The sequence below is a fragment of the Anticarsia gemmatalis genome, chromosome 25 (genome assembly GCF_050436995.1).
Source record: "Anticarsia gemmatalis isolate Benzon Research Colony breed Stoneville strain chromosome 25, ilAntGemm2 primary, whole genome shotgun sequence".
Classification (NCBI taxonomy): domain Eukaryota; kingdom Metazoa; phylum Arthropoda; class Insecta; order Lepidoptera; family Erebidae; genus Anticarsia; species Anticarsia gemmatalis.
The window spans coordinates 1,028,205-1,050,558 of record NC_134769.1 but is presented as its reverse complement, the minus strand read 5'-3'; the positions used below and the strand labels follow the sequence as shown (position 1 = coordinate 1,050,558).

At 36.6% G+C, this 22,354-nt stretch overlaps 1 protein-coding gene across 12 annotated transcripts in view; it reads right to left on the bottom strand.

The window, feature by feature from the left end:
* NfI (Nuclear factor I) overlaps nucleotides 1–22,354 on the bottom strand; it is a 54,022-nt gene that overhangs the window by 5,155 nt on the left and 26,513 nt on the right. For 3 of the 12 annotated variants that reach the window (XM_076130952.1, XM_076130955.1, XM_076130962.1), the window contains exons 2-13: nucleotides 12,059–12,214; nucleotides 10,538–10,729; nucleotides 9,258–9,465; nucleotides 7,967–8,038; nucleotides 4,998–5,093; nucleotides 4,389–4,553; nucleotides 2,959–3,078; nucleotides 2,372–2,490; nucleotides 1,716–1,823; nucleotides 1,119–1,313; nucleotides 588–733; nucleotides 69–157 (exon numbers count right to left, since the gene is read on the bottom strand). In XM_076130952.1, coding sequence (XP_075987067.1) covers nucleotides 69–157; nucleotides 588–733; nucleotides 1,119–1,313; nucleotides 1,716–1,823; nucleotides 2,372–2,490; nucleotides 2,959–3,078; nucleotides 4,389–4,553; nucleotides 4,998–5,093; nucleotides 7,967–8,038; nucleotides 9,258–9,465; nucleotides 10,538–10,729; nucleotides 12,059–12,214 — 1,666 coding nt within the window. Of the gene's footprint in view, nucleotides 1–68; nucleotides 158–587; nucleotides 734–1,118; nucleotides 1,314–1,714; nucleotides 1,824–2,371; nucleotides 2,491–2,958; nucleotides 3,079–4,388; nucleotides 4,554–4,997; nucleotides 5,094–7,966; nucleotides 8,039–9,257; nucleotides 9,466–10,537; nucleotides 10,730–12,058; nucleotides 12,215–22,354 lie in introns of all 12 variants that reach the window. The other 9 variants (XM_076130958.1, XM_076130964.1, XM_076130953.1 and 6 more) reach the window with 8 other exon arrangements.

The window sequence follows — 22,354 nt, the reverse complement described above, 5'->3', positions numbered from 1 at the left end:
TTCTTTACGATCAACTTTAAATTAAAGGTTTTGCAGTAACATATAAGTGATGTGTCTCAGAGTCTCACCATCATCCAAGAGTACGACGTGGTCAGGCCCCGGCGGCGCCGTCATGATGTTGAACTCCTCCTCCAACGTTGGGAATGGTGCGTTCCATCTGATAACACGAAGAAAATATCTTATAATAGATTCTTATACATATGTTATGATTAACACGTTCTCAGGCGAGGCTTTTTAAATCATGTCCTAAACCAGCCTTTCTTTCCTTGCCGCACTGTGACATAGATGAGGTTCTCTAGAGCCTGTGCCACACTCAACGTGTTAATCACCATTGGCACTCGCTTAAAGTTTAAAAATAAAGGAAATGATCGTAATTACATCCAGTATGACTCGCACCCGAAGTTGTCTCTGACCTCAGGGTAGACCCTTGCGACCAGATCTTACTTATAGGTAATACAATGGCTAAAGTGCAGGACCTGTGATCGAGAGGTCCTCGGTTCTTTTACCGACGGAGGCCCATTCCTAAAACAAACTTTCGACCTTGACTCCAGGAGTTATTGTGAAGTTTATGGGACAGATGAACGTACCTAGGCGCAGCACGTGGCGGTGCCCGGGGTGCGTAGAGGCCTAGCCCTCCAGGGGGCGACACACCGCCTGCGCCCGCCAGCACAGCGCCCCCTCCCCCCGCGCCCCCTAGACCCACGCCGCTCAGAGAACTCGCGTAGCTGAACACCTGTAACATAGCAAAAATAATAGTAAAGAAGAAAAGTCCGGCTATGATTCAATTTCAGTTGGAAGGTTTATGATCTCTGCCCGAAGTTTGTGGACGTGCCCTGAAACGGCAACTCTACCTCCACCTTTGGATGTAATTAACGTGATTTTATTAGCAGAAGAAGCGCTTTCTCTTTCAGTGTTCAGTATATATCAAATATTCATACATCCTCCGAAACTTTGACATCTATAATAATAATAGGAAAAGCATGAAAGTGATTCTCCTCATTTCTTCCTTGTAAGAACACAGATGACTCAAGATATGAATCAGGGTCAACAGAAATACCCTTCAGTCTCTCTTTGACTCATAATTCTTTACACTTCATACCAGTGGTACGAAAGCTTACCTGTTGTTGTGGATGGAAGTGGTTGAAGTGCGTGAGGGGGGGCGGGCAGTCGGCGCGGTAGTGCGGCGCGGGGGAGCGGCGCCGGGGGGACGCGCCCGGCGACCGCACCTCGGGCGACGCGGGGGGAGTGCCGCCCCCCACGCCCGACACTCCCCCCACCACCGTGCCCCCAACCAGCTCTGATGCTGGAACACCAGAATTTGGACGTAGTTATTCTTACAGCTATGTCTGAATACTGCGTTAGATAGATGCACTGCCTGCCATGGCGATGGCTGATTGTCATGGCCTTCAAAAAACTTCTATTAAGTGCATAATGAAAGATACCACCATTTCCTTGCTAGACAAAAATTCTCCCAATTTTTTCTCTATTTTAAGCCAGCATAATATTGTACCACTGCTGAAAAAAGGCCTGACTCGTTTCTATCCCAATCTCCCTTTAAGCTATTTTACACGGCCAAATGCATCATCGTAACATTTCTTAAGCCCATTTCAAAAAACCTAAACTATTTCTCTCGTACTAGTAAAAAGTCGCATCATCTTTCATATGTCTTCTAAATGTCAAGACACTATTAGCATATACTGTTGTAGATAGTTACCTGTAGATCTGATGATGGCGACAGGCCTGGCCATTGGTGGTAGAGGAGGGGGCGGCAGCATCGAGCTGCTGAAGTACGGCGGCTTCGGACTCCGAGATAAACTGTGCACCTGGAGAATAAACAAGGAATCAGTAAAAGCAGAAACAATGTTTGCATTCCTTACAACGTTTTGGATTGATCTGAAACAGAATTAAGATTCTTTTCTTTAAGCATAGAGTTGTCCAGAAGAATAGGTTTCGCCAATGAGAGAGGTCCTCTCTGTTTCAATGCTTTTGACCGTAACGTATTGGTATCCAGTACCTAGTACTACCCAATTTTTACCAAAATGTAACCATTTTCAAAGGAAAATTGAAAAATTGTAATAATAATATGATGCTAAAAAGAACTGCATTTGAAGATTTGGGATAATTTTTCTACCTTGCTTTAAGGAGAAATTCTTAGCTCTTCAATAAACTCTCTGTTAGGTTGAAGAAACATTCAATTCAAAGGTAATATTTTATAAGCTGCCAACGATGAAAAAATAACGAAGAACATTGCAAGGCATTTAGCAGCTTAAATCCACTGCCTTCCACCGGCATATCCTAGTTAAGCCTAAGCCCCACCGCTTAAGCGCTTCATAAAGACTCATATGCTTGTACTAAAAGTTGATGTATGTACCTGTAGCTGCTGTACATCAGACGGGTCCTGACAGACGAAGGTGACGAAGTCTCCGAGGGAGTCCTGCGGCGCGCTGTCATACTTGCCGCTGTTGTGCTGACTGCTCAGAGCTTCTGATGCTGAGGGGCATACGAGGAATAGTTAATTTTGAGGGACCAGCAGCAGAAGATACTCCATACAAAATAAGCGCATACGAAAAGTAGACGAAATTCAATAAAAAAAGAAGCAAGGTTTTTTAAGCAGTCAGATTCTAGTTCGTGAAAGCTATTTCAAGATCAGTTTTGTGACTTTACAGAATATGATCTCAAATAAATAAAAACTGTGCAATATTATGTCTTAAAGTAAGTTGTTTACAATTGCCTGAATTTATTACATTTATGACAAAAAGCACTAGTCTCTAACTACTTGTCAATCATTTTCTAATTACAATATTGCTACATAGCACATAAAACACATGAATTATGTCTCATACAAAAAGTCTAGCAGCTACATTGATCAACAACAATCATGATCAAAAAAAGCAAAACTACAAAAAGCTTAAACACTCAACCTTATGTGTATAATAATAAGAACTAAATTGTAAATACCGTCACACTCACTGGTGGGGTGCGTGTCTGCGGGCGGCGGCGCGTGCTGGTAGAAGATCGTGTTGGAAGGCACGAGGGGAGACTGCGCCGCGCTCAGACCGGCTGAACTGTGGGGGATACCTGCAAGAACACGCACAACTTACTCATGAAGTAATAGTGGAAAATACATAGTAGTAACAGTAAGTCGCTGCAAATAATAAAAAGGATAAAAGCAAGGGATTCTATAGAAAAGTGCAGCTTTCAGCTCATTTTGTACAGAATTTCCACCACAAAACTGATAGACCATATTATGGAGACAGACAGACCTCAAACAGCTATTTTGCTACCAGTGAAGCAAGTGAAGCCTTACTGGTCAGATCTCTGATAATTTCAACCGAAAACATGACCAAGCTAATAATGACCATGACGCATTAAAAAAGACTACAAATCCTCCTATGCACCGTTTAAGCTCCCAGCGTGGACACTGCAGAAAATACAACATTCTGCACAAAAACCAGCCACCCATCTTTAGACAACCGGCGTCATATGTACGTCAACCTCTTCCCAATAAAAACAAATGAATCACCACACTAAAACTCAACGCATACCATAACGCCGGCTCCACACGTTGGCCCCAACGCTTATACCAACGTGTAATAAACTAGTCCTGTCCCTTCAGATCGCGAGCGTTGGCGCAGATTTCTTTGATGAAACCGACACGAGCCGGCCAACTACCAACGCTCGCCCCAACGTTGGGACCAATGCCATTTTCTAGATCCACACATTGGACAAACAGCGTTGGGGCCTATATTGGGGCCAACGTGTGGAGCTGGCGTTAACCTAACTCCTTTGTTCGTGACTCACGTCGTGTAAACTCGGCTATTTTCGTTCGTAGTCGCCTCACGTACACGTGCTCGCACGGCTAAGGTACACGTGTACACCACATGCATTGTAACCACGCGTGTCTCCATATGATTGTTATACTTGGATTTGTTCGGCGAATTTTATTTGTAATTTGATTGTTATGTGGTTAAGTGTGGAATGTTTGGACAGATTCCGGAGTAATTTTTTAAGAGAATGGTTTGTGCTTTTATTGAGAATCTGTTTATCATATAAGTGCGACAAATTGCTAGTAACCTTTGACGGGTATAATGAACTTATTGACGGATGGTGAAAATGGTAGCTTTCGTCTCCAATGATTGCTCGAAATTTCGAATTCGTAGCTAACTTAAGCTTGAAGAGAGCTTAAAACGGAAACTGGCTTTTAATTCGATAGGTTTGTTTTCTTTATTTTTAAAAAGACAATTTTAAGTATTTTTCTGTTTATTGCAAACAGACTGCCTTATAAGTGGAGATTTTGGTAAACCCTTAACCTGTTTCAGTAGACCGAGTAGACTGAATAGACCGAGTAGACCGAGTAGACCATTAGCAGCTTGCTATATAATACTCACTATAGCACTGTCCAACAAGCATGGCAGAAGGTGTGGCCCTCTCCGCGGGGGGCTCGAAGGCGGGGGGCGCGGGGCTGTTGTACCCGCAGTAGTAGCCCGACTCCAGCTTTATACCGCCGCCCGAGCCGCTCGGAGACTCCGAACCCGTCTCTTGGAGGATAGAAGCTGGAAAATAAATAAAAGAAATAGTTTTCCATGTTATTTTTTTGTAACTGTATGGTTAGTGAACAAAACAAAGTCTATTGACTTATTTTGATGACCAGGAATTCTCAACCTGACGTCCAGGTCAAATGCCATTAAGCGGCCAGTCATTCATTGAATCTCTGTGTGCCATAGCTTGCTTAACCCACTGATTTTTTACTGACTAGCAAGTGCAACTGGATTTAATTTACATCAGAAATTAATGTTTTTATTTGCTGTTTTTCTTATTAAGTTTTCTTTGCCAAATCGGTTTGATACGCATAGTCTGATGAAGATTTATAACAAACAATCGTGAATGAAACAATTGTGACGTCATATGCCAGTATTTCTATCAAAAAAAGCATTTCGGACGTTTCCCAAAGAGCAGTAATGTACCTTATTATGTAAAAGTAAAAATGCAATATTTACCCTTAGACAGCTTCCATAACTCCTTTGATGAGAAGACACCGGTCGCTAGAATAATATCGTTGCATATTACACCGTTGTATGGATTGTGACTATAGCCTGAAATCACCCATTTCAGACGTTATGACCTCATGGTATTGTTAGGTAGTAATGAGGGAGCAGGGTACCTTTAAAACCGGGTTAAAACACCCGCTTTTTTTATCGACAGTTTTATGATCACCCTGTATTTTTGTTATGTCAATGCACGATTTGTTAAGTTGGTATAAGCAACATGGAGGTTTTTATGTTTGTTTTTAAGGTACAGGTCTCATGTAATATCGTCTTTTAATACTCCTCCACACTTTATAAGGAATCTTCATGCCAGTTTTCAAATTTCTAGGCTCAGTAGTTTTTTTGTGCTATGTTCATCAGTTTTTATATACATTGATACATACTTAACTGAAGCCCATAAATCTTATATTTATTGGAATATCGTCGAAACATACATCATCAAACAAAACTTGTCAAAATAAAAACTTCACTATTCATTCATATTGAAGATTAAACATCGTCGTGTATTAGTTTGTACTGCTTTCATTTCAAAACAGTTAAACCAATTTGGATAAAATTTATATCTCGGGGAGGTTATAGACTTTTTTCGGAAAGCATAAGCTACAGGAGACCCGTGCCTATCATCGTAAGGGCATTTAAACGATGACGCTTGAGTTCGTCTGAGTACTAGAGGACTTTAGACTACCTTATTTTTCGACACAAACCGGAATAATATGTTTCTCAAAGTGCAATATATCAATACACATATAACTTATTTCCAAACTAAACAGGAATTAGGACAGAGTGCTTTGTGTGGGAATCAAGTGATAATGCACCAGTGTAGGGAAATATAACCTTAAACTATGAACTAACACCGATAAACATTGAACAACATTTACAAGACAATTTCACCGTTTTACTACTGAAATTGTAAAAAAAAATACTCAAAAGTATTCATTTTCTTCAAAGAGTATTTACCACACTAATCAATCGGTAACATTGATCAAATTCAATATAAAATAAACCGATTTTTAATTAACGATTTGAAACTATACAGTTTATTTTTAAACTTAGTAACGAATGCAAAAGGATCATAAATCTCTTAATCTCCTGACAAAGTCGAGATAACTGGCGGTAAATTCACTCTCTGTATCATTGACTATCATAAGTGTCAGCATTCGACCTAAATGAATAAATGATTTGATTTTGATACGTGATCAGAAAGACACTCAGAAGGCATCCTTCGCATTATATTGTTATGATTAATTCCTGTCTTAAGAAACTATCAATCTTTTAGACCGACTTCAAGTAAAAGAGGAGTTTCTCAATTCGGTTAATTGACAATCTATCGATTAGTATGGTAGCAACACAATACTCCAACTTCAATGTAAAGAACACTGTAGTAAGGATTGCGATTCGAAATTTCTCTGTAAAACGGTGAAACTGCTTCAAATCTTACAAACTAATAATTATAATAAATTAGCCTGTTTATTTACAGGTTTCTTTGTAAACGAAGCCACGACATCAAACACGTATACAGAATAAAACATTCAATTTTAACTACCCTTTATTATAATTTTCTAAGATTGTTTTGTGAGAAAATATAAGCCATTTTCATCTTAGTATAATTTCCATTATTATTCTTTGAGCTCAAGGTTAAAATCTCCCTCATTTTGGAAGGACTAAGAAAAGACTCTTGCCGAGCTATAGAAAATATTTTTCCCAGAATCATTCTGATATTATTCAGATAAATCTGAAGTACATCTATCAAATTATTTATCTTTAAGTAACATTTCTACAAAACAATCTTAGAAATTTCAAGAAACTGTTGCAACAATATTTAGTAGTTATAATTTCGAAAGAAAAAATAACCTTTTGTTTTATGTACTTGATGCAACCATACTTTGATACATAAGATCGATGCTATTCTAATACCACAACATATGGGTTTTATGGCCAAATACAGAAAGATCATTTATTTTAAATTAAATATTATCATCATAAATTTGTTACATCTTGTCAAAATAGAGTATAGAGAGTTTATTAAAGAATATCTTCAATTTTTCACAAAACATCGTTTTCGAGAATCATAGTAGGCCCTCAGGGTCTTAAAATTATGATCAGTATTTGACCGTGAGTGTTAGAAGAGCATCGATATACAATTATAAGAGAGCGTGAAAGAGAAGGAACACCGACTACATACAAATAATTTTCAAAAAACAACAAACGAGCAAACATTACTCTGGCAATCTCAAAAATGTGATCTCAAAAAATTTTGGATACCAATAAGCATGAAAGTGTAAGTGCAAGCCAATGCGGGGATTAAAATCTTTTTGAAAAATGCATAAAAATAATGAAAAAATAAAAATAAAATTTTAATTCAAATACGTTTTTGTGCAAACCAATCACATTTAGGTTCTTTCTGCAGGTTTTGTTGAGGCCAACAATGTTGTGAGTTCCTTAGATACCCCTCATTTTATGGCAATAGCCATAATTACCGCTAGTAATTTCCAAGAAAAATTACACAATTTACTCATACATATATGTATATCTCTCATGATATACCTTACTTCTAAACCTTCTAAATCCTGCACCTGACGCCTTAATTGCACTCGTAACGCCCCAAATATCACTTCTAACTTTCCGAATCTCACTCCTACCTCAACCATCTGACATTTAACTACCGAATTTAATATACAAAATCGTAAACTTAAACTCATCCTCACAAAACTTGCAATTAAGCTTGCTCTCGAATCTCACCGATAACGACCTAAACTCACTACTAGCTTCACATACTAACCCCTAGCTCCCCAAACTCACTCCTACCTTCCCAAACTCACTCCTAACTCCCCAAACTCGATCCTATCTCCCCAAATCTCACTATCATTGTTAACCCAACACCTGTAGCTAGAACATCAACACACGTCACAATCCGGAGTTACCTTTGCTCTTTGCGTCGTGTTCGTTCTCTTTATCCCTAGCCGCGTGAGGCGAAAGAGAACCGCTTAGTATATCTGAAATCATATCGGATTATTCAAGAATACTAAAGTGATTAGTCTTACTAATTTACTAATGATTAGTCAGAGAGGCAAACTAAAACTATTGACTTATTTATTGCACTAATTATTAGTCACAAAGGCAAATTTTCTACAACTATCGACTATCGTTCAGCATAAATGCCCCTAGCGTATTCTGCAAGAACTATTCTGTATAATAAGTAATTTAACATGTCGGTTTCGATAGTCGATAGTACCGATGCTAAGAAATTGTGCTACAGAATGACTACATTAACTATTTGATCGACTACGTATCACTAAGCGATAATAAAAATTTACGCTTAACCCATCAGATAATAAAAAAACATTAAACGCTTAGTTTGCTACAAAATTACCCATTTAAAATCAATGTACAGCCGCAATTCATTGATAATATTATGTTTCCAATATTTTTTTTACTACCTACTATCGTACTATCTTTAATGTCAAATTTGTATATAAGCCAGGCAAAGGCCTTTAACACTGCTTAGTGACTGTTATCTTGATTGACAACAATCGACCGATTAATTATTAATAATGGTCATAATGGGCGGTCACCCATCTATTGAAAGTCTACGCTGAAGGTTGTTTAAACTACGACTAGATCTTCTACCCAGATTTTAACCCAACAACCCTTAGAAAAGCGGTTTTAATATCTTATGCATGCACTACACCCTCTAAATAAATTTACATAGAGCAACAAAAACTAAATCAATGTGTTGATATGCATAGTGACTGTTTGACTATTAAATGCTTAAGAAAACGATATAATACTTGGTAAAATTTAATAAAATATTGAAGGAAACCCGTTTACAGTCTTACAAAAGATATTTCGACACTGAGATAATTTAGTAAACTTTATTTTAGTTTTTCCTTAAGGAGGCTCGAATTCTTAGGCCTTGATACATCTATCACGTAAAAGACAAGTTGGGGGCACAACCTTATTTGTTGGAGGAACACCCTTATTTCATCATAGACTAATCTAGAGCCTTTATAAAACTATTAGAACACAATTCTTAGGCTTTAATCCATCTATCAAGTAAAAGACGAATTGGGGGCACAACCTTCAACCCCCTAAATTCATCATAGGATAAGCTATTCATAGTAGCTGTGCATAGTATTTATAAAATTAGTACAGCATATCAACACACTCAAAACCAAAACCAAAAAGCGTATCACAGAATACTGAGCGAGAGACCTGGCAGACCGTCGCTCCCATTACCATAGCTGTTTATAAAGTTCGCCAGATAGAGGTCCAGCTCTCGAACGGACACGTTGATGTGGTAGGGGTTCACGCAGAGGCCTGGCTGGGTGCATTCTGGGTGCTTCTCCAGGCGCTCCCCGTCCGTGCTCTCCAGGGGTATGGCTTTGAACAGGATTACCATTACCAGGTCTAGGCGCCATACCTGAAATGTGAAAAATATGGTTTAAAAAGAGATAGAGGAAAAAATTAAGTCTGTTGCGTAGATGTCATAACCGGAGGTCTTGTATGACAAGATGTATGGATGTTAATGAAGCAAGAAAAGTTTGTAAGGAACTCAATAAGTGGCTTTCCGTGTGAAAATAATAGGAAATAAATAGAGGACTGTAGAACTCAAAGCATGTAGCATTCTTAAATATTTATCCAGTGCATTAGGATGCGAAATGACATCGAAAAATAAATACAATATTTTATTATTTTTCGCTGTCATTGTTTTTAAATATTTTCAACGAAATCTCTGTTTTTTGAACTACGTATTTTACCTTATCATGCAATATTCAAGTTTTCAAATTTTATATAATTTTAGATTTTAGAAAATATCCGTAAACATAGAAAATAGTCTCATGCCTTTACAGTTTTGTCTTTAGTCAACTGAGTCACTCAGCCACTCGGGGTAATTCCAGTAGCCTCGATTCTATCGCTTGTCAACCCACATCTCACTTTTCATCTGTGGGAAAACCCATAGGTTTATGCTTACGTTTTATGACATTCATATAACAATTCAAATAATGACTGGGCCAGTTTTGATCTAGAATACAAATCAGATGTTTTCCTGGTAGGTTCTATTCAAGTCACGTTAGTCAGTTAAGTTTTAGTCAGATTTATAACAACTTGAATTTTTAGCTTACAGTTAGTCGTCTAAGCACTCGTCTCTCACGCAAGTGGTCGATGGTTCAAACCCGTGGCAACACACTAATGTAATTTCAAAGATATGTGTATTAGTAATGATTATCGCTTTTTCTTGTAGGGAAAAACGTGCCTAAAAGATCTTTAACATGGTTCATGAGGACATGCTAAGTCGCCAACCCGCTTTAGGTAGCATGGTGAACTTGGGTATAACCCCCTTCTAAGCTTTAAGCTTTCGGAAGGACAAAAATGAAATAAATTAGTTATTGTTACTATCAGCACCCCTAGCGTATTCCCTAAGAACCGTTTATTTTGCAATCGTCAAATGTTCGCTTCTCGTTAATAGGAAATCACAGTATTTTAATGCTTACTTTATCCGCCTGCCTGAGACAGTCTATCCTCCTCATCTTGCCCTTCTGGTCGGGGTTGGAGAGCACGCACACGGCCGGCCTCTTGCCCGTGATGCTCAGCACGAAGTCTTCCCGACAGTCCTGTGTTATGTCCTTGCGCAGTTTGCCTAACAACCGCGACGCCCATTTCTGTTTCACTTCTGCTTTCTCGTTCTGTAACAGTTCGGGAATTGTATTAATAAACCACTTGTATATATCTTCTTTAATAGATGCTGAAACCATCTCGTTACCTAGAAAACCCTTTTAAAATCGGTCCGTTCGATTTAATTACAAGGTCATATATTCTGTGGGAATCGAACCCACGACTTGTGGTAGCATGACTATCTTGATAAGTACTTCAAAAATATAATCAAATTATGTTCTTGTTTATGAAATAGACTTAATGGAGACTGACAGTTTGTATGCTGTCTTCAGTTGTGTACAAAGTGGATATAGGTTAGTTTATAAGTACATCCAGATTCAGCTAGTTCTCTGAAATATCAATGTAGAAGTTAGTAGCATTAATCAGTTGTCATTGTCTCTACCTTTATCAAACAACTAGCTGACCCGCGCAACTTCGCTTGCGTCACATAAGAGAGAATTGGTCGAAATTTTCCCCGCTTTTGTAACATTTTTTACTGGTACTCTGCTCCTATTGTTCGTAGCGTGATGATATATAGCCTATAGTCTTCCTCGATAAATGGGCTATCTAGCACTGAAATATTTTTTCAAATCGGACCAGTAGTTTCTGAGATTAGCGCGTTCAAACAAACAAACAAATTCTTCAGCTTTATAATATTAGTATAGATAGATATCAGGCAACCACACTAATCCAGATATTATAAATAGGCAAGTTTGTGAAGCGAGTTGAATCCAATTCGGCAGTGTAACTTATGTAATGAAAAGGGCATAAGGAAACGACGTAAAAAGCTATTTAGAATATCAAACGAGCGGCCAAAAGCACCGCATTGATATCTATAAATCGTACAAGCGATAAATTGATAAATACTTCACGACAGGCTCCATGAGTGTGTGAGCACGTACGTTGGCGCCTAGGCCTAGTGATAGGACTCATAGGCCACGCGGTCTCATCTGAATAGATAGTCATCGATGAAACTGTACTGAATACTAACACTTTCTACTTTCCTGGTTGTTATTATGTACAGTTCGTCTATTTAAGTACCATTATTAAGGTATAAAATGGTTTACATTTTTTTTAGTAAACACAACTCTTGGTCTGCAGTAGTCTGTATAACAGACAAGCTATCACAATGAACAATCGAAGTAACGTCACCAGTCCTTTCTGCACAAGCTTTTCGCTCTTATTTAGTACCGGTCAGTAAGAGGGCTAAGTAACCTTTGGTGCGGACATTCAAGAGATAGGTATCCGCTTAGCGATAGTATTTTCGTGAGCATGTAACTCAGCAGTTGTTAACTCACATAGAAAATATTGGCTTAATGGTTTGGTTAGTGTTTATACAAAAAATGAATAACAACATTTACCTGTAATTCATATTTTGTATGTCGCTCCTCCTCGAGACTCATCCGTTTTTCGTGTTTCTTATAATATTTCCGTTTGGCCGCTTGTAAATTGAACCAAGTATACGAAAAGGACTTTACAAATGGCATCAGGGCCTCTATGAACGGATGGAACTCGTCCTGTGAACAACACAAAAGTTAAAAACAGGTATTAACTTTGTAATTTTGGTTTTAAGTTTTGGCGCCCAACATGGGACTTGAAGCTCAGTATGTTGAATGACACTGTTTGTCAAATTGTGGACTGTGGCTTTAATTCTTTGGCAACTTTTGAAACTGTGGCGTGGAATATTTCTGGGTTGTACGTTTCTTTAGTTTCTGAGTAGATGTTATTATATGTAAGTGCACGGAAATAGATCTTCGATACCCAAAACTCTTCATATAAAATGCCTTACAGATAACTTTTACTGCATACATGCAGAATTACTACTACTTACAACTTTTATACGCGCAAAGTACTTCTTGCATCACAGACAGGGTTCGATAAATGAATGAATTGTTATCAACCTAGCTTTTTTCCCCAAAATTCTATTCATTTACGAGTCTCATAATAAACTAGGTTAACGGCTATATTTTGTCTCAGCAGTTATCTTGTTAATGGTGTCAAAGTTAGTCACATTTCTCTTAAAATAGAAGATAATGTGGGTACACACTTTGCGGTTTGGCAGACTACTTATAGCAGACATTATTACACTTACAGAGGGAACAATATAGACATTCCGTGATCTACGAATTAATCTTTTATAATAAGCCAATTTTTCGTTATTTTTTGTACTACATACGACACTAGAAAAGTCTATTATATTTTAAGAACACATCAATACGTTTTCCTACAAGATCTAATCTTCTTATTTTTGAAGAAGACTCTTGTTGGCATAAGCATGTTTTTTTCACCAACCTTTTCTGTCCTTCTGTTGGGCAAAGGTTTCCCAAAAATCTTACGCCTGTTCTGTCATTGATTGTATCATGCAACCAGATACATACTTTTCCATTACAATCTAACCCTTTTCTTTAAGCTTTAAGTAAATTCTGTAATTTTAACGACCACCATAACTGTTAACATTAGGTCTCAGTAAATTTAAAATGTTATCAAGACGATACATTTATTTGATTTTAGATATCTAAGTCCTCGCACCAAGGATGACCTACGTCATCGATATAAATATAATAGTAAATTATGAGCAATAATTGCCTATAAAAAATCACTTTCTTTTACAAATTCAAATCATTAGCACACAACATATCCTTATTGGCATTCAAATGCCGTCCACCTAATTGTGTCATACACAAAAGAATAACCCGATGGTATAGACTTGTCGATAACGTATGCAACGCGCACGCGCACGAATACCTACTGTATTGTGCGCGTTGAATCATATCTATATGCTAATGCGTGATTTATTGACAACCCGATTCGGTGGATCGGAATTTTTTGTAGACTTTTTATGATGATGATACAGCTTTTGAATTACAAGACGGCGGATTCTAAATCAATTTAAGTATAATTAAATCTAAAAATATTATATGAAAGATGGTCAGCGTCCCAGCGTATTCCAAAAGAGCTAATTTAAATTACCTGTCAATTTTTTTTTGTCTAACAGATTGTTTCGGGCTTGCTTAAAGTAACAACACACAGACTAACTAATTGAAGCTTATTAATATAGACTTTTTACAATATATCATCAGATAAAATAATAAAACCCTCAAAACGACTTAAAATCTAAAAAGCACAGACATCTTATACATAATATTTTTTAAATATCAATACAAATATCCAAGAATGCTGATCATCACGGGTTCGGAATCCCTAACCAGGGAAAGTGTTTTAAGGGTTTACCCAGACTTTGGTAACAAGCCGATACATACGCAATAAGGTCGTCCCCTATGTCATGGGAGTCATGGAACTAACATTATTAAACATAGCTGTAGTTTCATGTTTCATACACCTCTGCCTACATCTTCGAATATAACAGCCATAATGTTATATATCGTATTTTATACAGCCATTTATAAAGTCGTCAAAGTCAAGTTAACAACTGTCTGATTGGTGAAAGACCGCATAAAAGTCTGATTGACGTTTTCATACCTTAGAACCTTATTTTCAATTCTGTATACGTTTTTGTGTCAAAATACAGTTATTGCAAATAACAATAAAAGGTTTTAACATAATATATACTTGACGCTTACAAATATTCTAATATCGGGTTTTCCTTGTACGTGAAGTTACCTTAGAAACTTTTGTTGCATAACTGTTGCAATTTGTATAGAGGAACGGTAATTTTGAATGATTAAACGTTCTGGCATAAGGAATTTGAATAATTTCACGTACCATAAGTGTCAATATTTGCCATAAATAAATAGATATAGATATAGTGAAGATCTTGCCTTTTCCCTATGAGTATAAGTAGAGACTAAAGACCATAACTAGTTGCCACGATACGAACTTCATTTCCAAATCCCACTGCCTAGTCTTCCTATTAATATTAGCGATGGGAAACTTTGTGCAAAACCTTGTATGTTTGTTACTGTTTTACACAAAACTACTGAACGGTTTTGTTGAAATTTGTTAACTGCTGAATTTTGTAGGACTAACACAAAAGATCCTTTTTAGCCTCACAAAGCATTTCACGAGGTCGAAGACCTTTTACTTTTATCAAAATGGGAACTCACAATAAAAAATGTCGGCATCAAATAAAAATAATAAAATTAAACTTAACTCATTAATACAGAAAATATTATGACTAAAACTCGTCTTAACAACTAAAATGTTCGCTGAAACTATAAAATAGGCAGTAAGTCTTAATAAAACTGAAAATTGCTACATCGTTTCAGTGAGTTATGAACCCATGAGAATGAATGGATGAAAGGGTGAGAGATTAACTACTTTTTGTCTGCCGCGACCCCGGGATTTGACCCTCCTACATTTTTCAAAAAATACAAAAATGTTTTTGAATAAATGGTCAGTCAAGGCTAAGATATTTGACAGAAGTTACCAGTAGTCAGAAGCTTGAAAGTCTGTCAACAAGTTTTACCGAGGGGTATCGTGTTATAAGCCAAGTAACTGGGTTGTGGTGGTAAAACACTGGTATTCAGCTGCATCTGGTAAGACTGGAAGCCGACTTCAACATAGTTGGAAGAAAATTTCAACAAAATCGGTTGAGTAGTTTAGTTATATAAGCTTAGACCGACCGAGAGAGAGACCGACAGAGATAGACCGGTTTTGATAAAATTGTACATAGATATAATTTAAGTGAAAACATAGACTTTACTATCGGATGTTTTGTTATTTTCCCAAAATATACACAAAGTCCCACGTGCAAGCTGTTCAGATAATCTTACTCCCAAAAGCTCTCATAAAATTTTCCTTTATCTATCTTCACATTATATCAAAATCAAAGTGCATATCATCCCTGACCTAGTTATCAGTTAAGGAGAGTCCCGCAGTCACAAGTTACGACACCCAACCCGCGATGGTGAGTTCTATTCCCGGCGGCACCGGACACACTGTAAAAATAACTTGTACTAACAAATTTAGGGCATTTAGGGCTTTATGACGCAATGACCCAACCGTGTAGCACGAATTTTTCAACCGATACTATTGAGACTTAAAATGTACTTCAAAATTAGTTTCTGCCGCACCCGCTAGAGGCGCTGATCATTCATTAATACGAATTTTGTCGATAGTTAATAAATTCAAGAAACTGCCCCTTTGATTTTTTTTTAGATCAGAGTTTTTATTTTGTTTATACTTTAAAATATCACTCTGTTTATATCCATTAACTTCCATTTTCAGTGACAAAAAATATAAGAGATAACCCTTTCATTGAAGAGATTATCTTCCTATTATACATTAACACGAATGAAACTTCGTTCCCCTATAAGACCTTTACAAGAGAATTTTTATCTTAAACTTTATCTATGTATTCATCTCATTAGTACACACTGACGAGAATTAAAGTCTATCCTACACTTTTAACGGTACTACGTTTATCTCATCCACAAAGTAAATTATCAGCAAGCAAAATTTTTCATAATATTACCATTACAACCTAATATTATATTAGGTCGAGGTAAAGTCTTTTCGCGTTATAGTATGCATGAACTTGTAATAAATCTTTTCTCTACACAAAAAAGCTCGTTATTTAGGTACCTCACGAAGAAACTTAATGAACCGTGTATTCATTTGTGATTCTTAAAGCCAAAGAGATTTTATTACAAGTTCATACATACTATAATGCGAAAATGCGACAAGACTTTTTCCTCGACCTAATACTTCTATCACAATATTATGTTTTCCAATATCCTTCAGTTTGTCCACCGTGTCATGTCAGCCTCAGAGTCGGTTGGTTGACGGCCGCAATAAAATTAGCTCGGGTCTTAGCCGGTATAAATAGACGCAAGCTACTAGGTGATTGCCTATCTGCCGCCGATATTAACGCTTTTACTGTACACATAACGTTTGGTGATTAAATTGTGATTTTGTGGATCAATTTTGAAGATAAATTAACATTTGTAAGGTCTGTAAGCTTGTTTAAAAGATTGAATACTCATATAGGGTGTCAGGACACAAAAAAATGGTTGTTAAAATCAAAAGATGAATAATTTAGAAGAATAAAAGGATCTGTACTACGTATTATTGTTTTTAGATGACTATGAGAGTTTATAATAGAAGTTTTAGGAAAATTCATGTCTTTGTTACCTAAGTACGATTAGAAACATTAACAAATTATATAACTTGTTAGTTAATATCAAACGAAAGTTTGTTTTGAACACAAAAAGTCAAAATTTGCGGACTCGAAAGTATGTATTTCGACTGCAAGAACACAATTTTGCTATAGAGTTGAAGTCAAATGATTTATATCCTTTGTCATAGGTATAGGTGTTATAAAATTTACAGTAAGGACCTAGGACGGCTTAAAGTACCAACGTTTCACGCAAAACAAAAATAACGTAAGACACGAAAGTAAAAAAAATCTTGTAGTTTGTCTTATCAATGATAAAAGAGTACAGCTGAATCTGATCATAAATAACAGCACCATTCCAAACAAAAGGATACATCAACTCCACAAGTACGAACACACCTTTAAAAAACAAACATCACTCAATAGTAGTCGATAGTGGTGAATGAATCGAGTAGTCCAAACGCGCAATACCGGACATAAACAAAAAGTTCTAGTCAAAACATTCAGTTGGCTACAGTGCGAGACAAGCCCGCGGCTCTGCCAGTTGATGCCACCGGTCTGAAGCCATTGCCAGGTCCCCCTTGGCAGGATCCATGGAGGCACGTGGACGGAATCCCCTTGTTATAAAATTATCGGCCTCATCATGCCAAAACTGTCTCGTGTCAATACCCTCAATCACACTAGGTTAAAGTTATATGACTTTTTTTATGTTTGCCTAACATTGCACCTATAATTTTTTCCAAGGGGAATACGTCGTTTTAAATAGCCCTATCGTTTGATCTCTCGTTCCCCAGTGGAGTGAACAAACATCCTCACAATAACAGTTAAAAAACACCGCAATTTCCAAAACAAACAACCGCCATATTGGATACACGGCCAAAATGCGCGCGAAATAAAAATATAAAAATGGAGCTCGTAAAACTATCACAATACGCCGGCGATAAGGTGCAAATATTTGGCAAATATAAGAACAACAAATGCTGAATAGTAAGATTGTTGGCAAAGGTTCGCTCATAGTGGATTCTCGGTACGAACCCGGTCTGCTACTGTGATGATATCATACACGGGAATCGCGATTTTCATGTTATTATACTTTTAGACGAAGCGCATGCTGACGATAAAATCCACCGCCCGTAGATAGGCAACGTTTTGTAATCTAGAGCACGCACATCGACTTGAAGCACTTTAAAACGAGCGATTTTGTGATCGCTCCCTCCGCTGTGCCAATATAAACTTTTTGGTCAGAACTTTTTTCATTACCAATGTTGCGAACTACGAAAAACATTTCGCTTTTTATCATTGGCAACGACAAACCCCTAAACATAAACGAACGTGTTATAATGGAAGCATAAACGTCACAGATCTCAGCTGATCAAAAGGTCGTAACGCAATAATAAAACACCTTATCAAATAAACGAACTATTAGGACAACATCCAACGAGCCATGCCAAAACACTGGAGTGCGTTCACCCAGGTTTTGGCGGCAAATCAGGAGCTGACGTTTACTTCATTATAATTTTTTTTCTCTTTATTTCGTGCGTACAATTTATTTTATAGACATTGGCGCTGGTTCATTGGGGATGCCCGGGTGGACTTGGCCGTGGCACCGCTTGGCGTACCTAACTGGGTCGTCGACGTCACACAGGAGAACTGGCCAAAATCACGGCACACGCGGAAAGACGCCGTGAAAAAAAAAGCGCGGCGGCGGCCATCTTGCCACGCGCGGTTTTGGCGCGCAACAGGTGATGCGTACAGACGCGATTATCGTACGCAGCACGTAAATTTACAATAAATCCTATTGTAAGTGGAATGCGAGATGTTTGCTAATACGATTATATGTATTTAGGTACTTAAACGGTATGCATTCGAAATATGTTGAAAAGCTTCTTAGTAACAAGTGTGCAAGTGCACCTGCGTGCATATATTTGTATGTAAAACAATGGACGTCGGTGGATTAGAGAGCGCCTAATGACGTATTGAGCTATCGATATATGTAAATAATATGTCGGACAATTGAAACGCTGTCCGTTCGTTTAAGTTATTTGTTAGAATGTTAGATAGTTTGTTGCAGAATGCAGTGGAAATTTTCATTCCGCTCACTTTGTAGGACGATTCAATTTATCTTCGCCCAGCGCTCTACCACATAGAAACACTTGCGTACATTACAATAAAGGTCGTGATTATCCTGTATTTATTTTATACGGACATCATGTAAGTCCTATTTCACCGTTTTAACATATACCCATCATTCAGATTTCGCCACACAAAGATCAACTGGCATTAATACAAAACTGAAACCAGAGTTTGTATATTCCTTGTCAAACGCAAATTACGTATAATCAGGTCTTTTCTTATCTGAAACCCTACTGCATTTTTTTTGCGGCAGTCTCTAATCAATAATTGTATTAAGCATGTCGATAAAATTGAGTACAATAATTAGATTCTAATCTTTAATTCCGTAGAAAACGGGTTCAATAACCTTTCATCTTTAACATTACAGATTTTAAAATCTAGGTTAGAACAGTGTCTCAAATAACATCACGCCAAATTTAACGAAAGTAAAGAAAATAATCAGTTTCTTTGTTAAAATATTTAACGAACACGTTTCGAAATTATGTTATTTTCTCGCCGCGATTTACGATTACTCGTAAAAACGCCACGTGCTATCAAATCTCTACTCTATGAATAAGGCTACTGAACCATAGATGCATTAGATAGATTTTTTATTAGATTGATGAATCAATTGCTGTATTATTATTTTTTTGGCGAAACATTGCAGATGGATGAAGGGTCAACTGTCAGAATAGGGTAGATAAAGACTTAAGTCTACTTTGCATTTATTTCTTAAGGAACTCTTAGATAAAAAGTTTCCCAACTTGATCTTTATACCAATGATTTTTAATCTCACTTTTTACTTTAAAAGGCTTATTTGGGTAATTTACAGTTACATAGATGACGTAAAATATTATTGTAAAACTCTCAAACTATCAAGTGAAAAACTAATTCAAATATGCAGTTAAAAAGATACTCTACGAATTTACAAACTAATTTCCCGCTCCTTTTATAACAGTACTATAATTTCAAATATACTTATTTAAATTACGCTTGGCATATTGTACTTTAGTAGAACATACTCGTATAATAATACGCTAAACTAAACGTTAGCGGATATAGGCGCTAGACGTGTACGTTACGCCAGCAAGAAAGTGTCACCTAGAGTGATATAAGTAGAACGTATAATTAGTGCGCAATCTGCTGTAAATGTGCGCCGCATAAAAAAATTGTGCGTGTTGTAGTTTTGAAAAAAAAACGTAAAAACGATTCCTGCTGGAGTAACGTTGTTCTAGCAAGAAAATTCTAGACGAATTATCGGAGAGATAAAATACATACATGGGCAGAGAGCTTATATTTGTGCAAGTATGTGCGCCATAAATATAATTTGTGCGTCTTCAGGTTTTCGAGATATTGCGTTTCTCGCTGCAGTAACGTTTTGCAAATTCGTGTATCTCCAAGACCATTTTATGTGCGCCTGTAGAATGAACATACACGAATAGCTCTTAATTTGTGCATATTTGTGACATAATTAGATGCCAGATAATATTTATAATTTTCAAGTAATCGCGCTTTATTGAAAACTTAAAAAAATATTGTAGCACCTAAATGAGAAGACGTATAAGCTCGCTAAAAACTGTATTCGTTCCATCTTTTTGTTTATAATTACCATAAAAAGTTTCAAAACAGAACCTACAAGCGTTAATGAATAATATTACTAAAAGTCGAAATGACGGCATCATAACTTTGACGCCAACAAACAAGAAACTGGCTCAACCTAAGATGTGTAGATGTAAACCAAAAATTAGTGCATTTATCAAATAATATATAGTAAAAATATCCAGCTTCAACTGTTTCGTGTTAAGTAAATATTAATATCAAACCAAAACAGTTATTCAGCGCAGGTTATCCGACCAAATTCGAATGACTACAAAAAAGCGACGGATTCATACGTGTCGATGACCTTCTTAACTTTACTCGCTAACTGGTTGAAACGTATTGTGCCCGAGTACAGTGCAGTAGAAAATAGTTAAAAATAAATAACTTTTGATTAAATTAAACATACCTATTCTTCTATCATTCTATTCTAGCTGTTCCGGTAACTTTGCACACGATTATGTACATCATTTGTTGGCCGAGATATAATTTAGTTTTGGGTATGATAGTATGATACGCGAACGTAGTATAGACCGGTTAAAATTATTATTCTTTTTTATCCTTTTATTAATTGCCTAATTTGAAAACCCAAACCTAAGCAGCCCGATATGTGAAACTTGAGTTGAAGTTTTCAAATCCGGCTATTCTTTAAAAAACATAAATTGATAACAAAATATAACGCTCTATAGGTTTTTATTACGTTCGCGTACTATATAATCATACCTAACCAAAACATAATTATATCTCGGCCAAAACAACAACTACTTAATATTTAAATTTCACGCCATGATGGTACTGAACTACTTTAAGTGATTTTATTGTTTGTGTACTTAAGTAAATGAAAAACTGATCTGTGATTTTAAATAATACCAAATGACTATACAAGGTACAAATAGTTTAATTGAACAATGTTTGTTCTAATATTTATAGGTAGAAAATTTGATCTGTGATTTGTTGCCATAATTACTTTAAGAATCATGATTATGATAATAAAAATAATATTTTTTTAAACCAACAAGCTCTTTGATTTCATATGATCAGAAAGTACATTTAATACCTAGGTATATTACATATATTATATTTTTATTAGGTCATTGTAATAATAATTCCCAACGAACATTTGAGCGTGACTGTACGAACACAGTTTAGGTGTAATACGTTTAATAAAGGAGGTCATCGATACGTATGAATCCGTCGCTTTTTTGTAGTCATTCGAATTTGGTCGGATAACCTGCGCTGAATAACTGTTTTGGTTTGATATTAATATTTACTTAACACGAAACAGTTGAAGCTGGATATTTTTACTATATATTATTTGATAAATGCACTAATTTTTGGTTTACATCTACACATCTTAGGTTGAGCCAGTTTCTTGTTTGTTGGCGTCAAAGTTATGATGCCGTCGTTTCGACTTTTAGTAATATTATTCATTAACGCTTGTAGGTTCTGTTTTGAAACTTTTTATGGTAATTATAAACAAAAAGATGGAACGAATACAGTTTTTAGCGAGCTTATACGTCTTCTCATTTAGGCGCTACAATATTTTTTTAAGTTTTCAATAAAGCGCGATTACTTGAAAATTATAAATATTATCTGGCATCTAATTATGTCACAAATATGCACAAATTAAGAGCTATTCGTGTATGTTCATTCTACAGGCGCACATAAAATGGTCTTGGAGATACACGAATTTGCAAAACGTTACTGCAGCGAGAAACGCAATATCTCGAAAACCTGAAGACGCACAAATTATATTTATGGCGCACATACTTGCACAAATATAAGCTCTCTGCCCATGTATGTATTTTATCTCTCCGATAATTCGTCTAGAATTTTCTTGCTAGAACAACGTTACTCCAGCAGGAATCGTTTT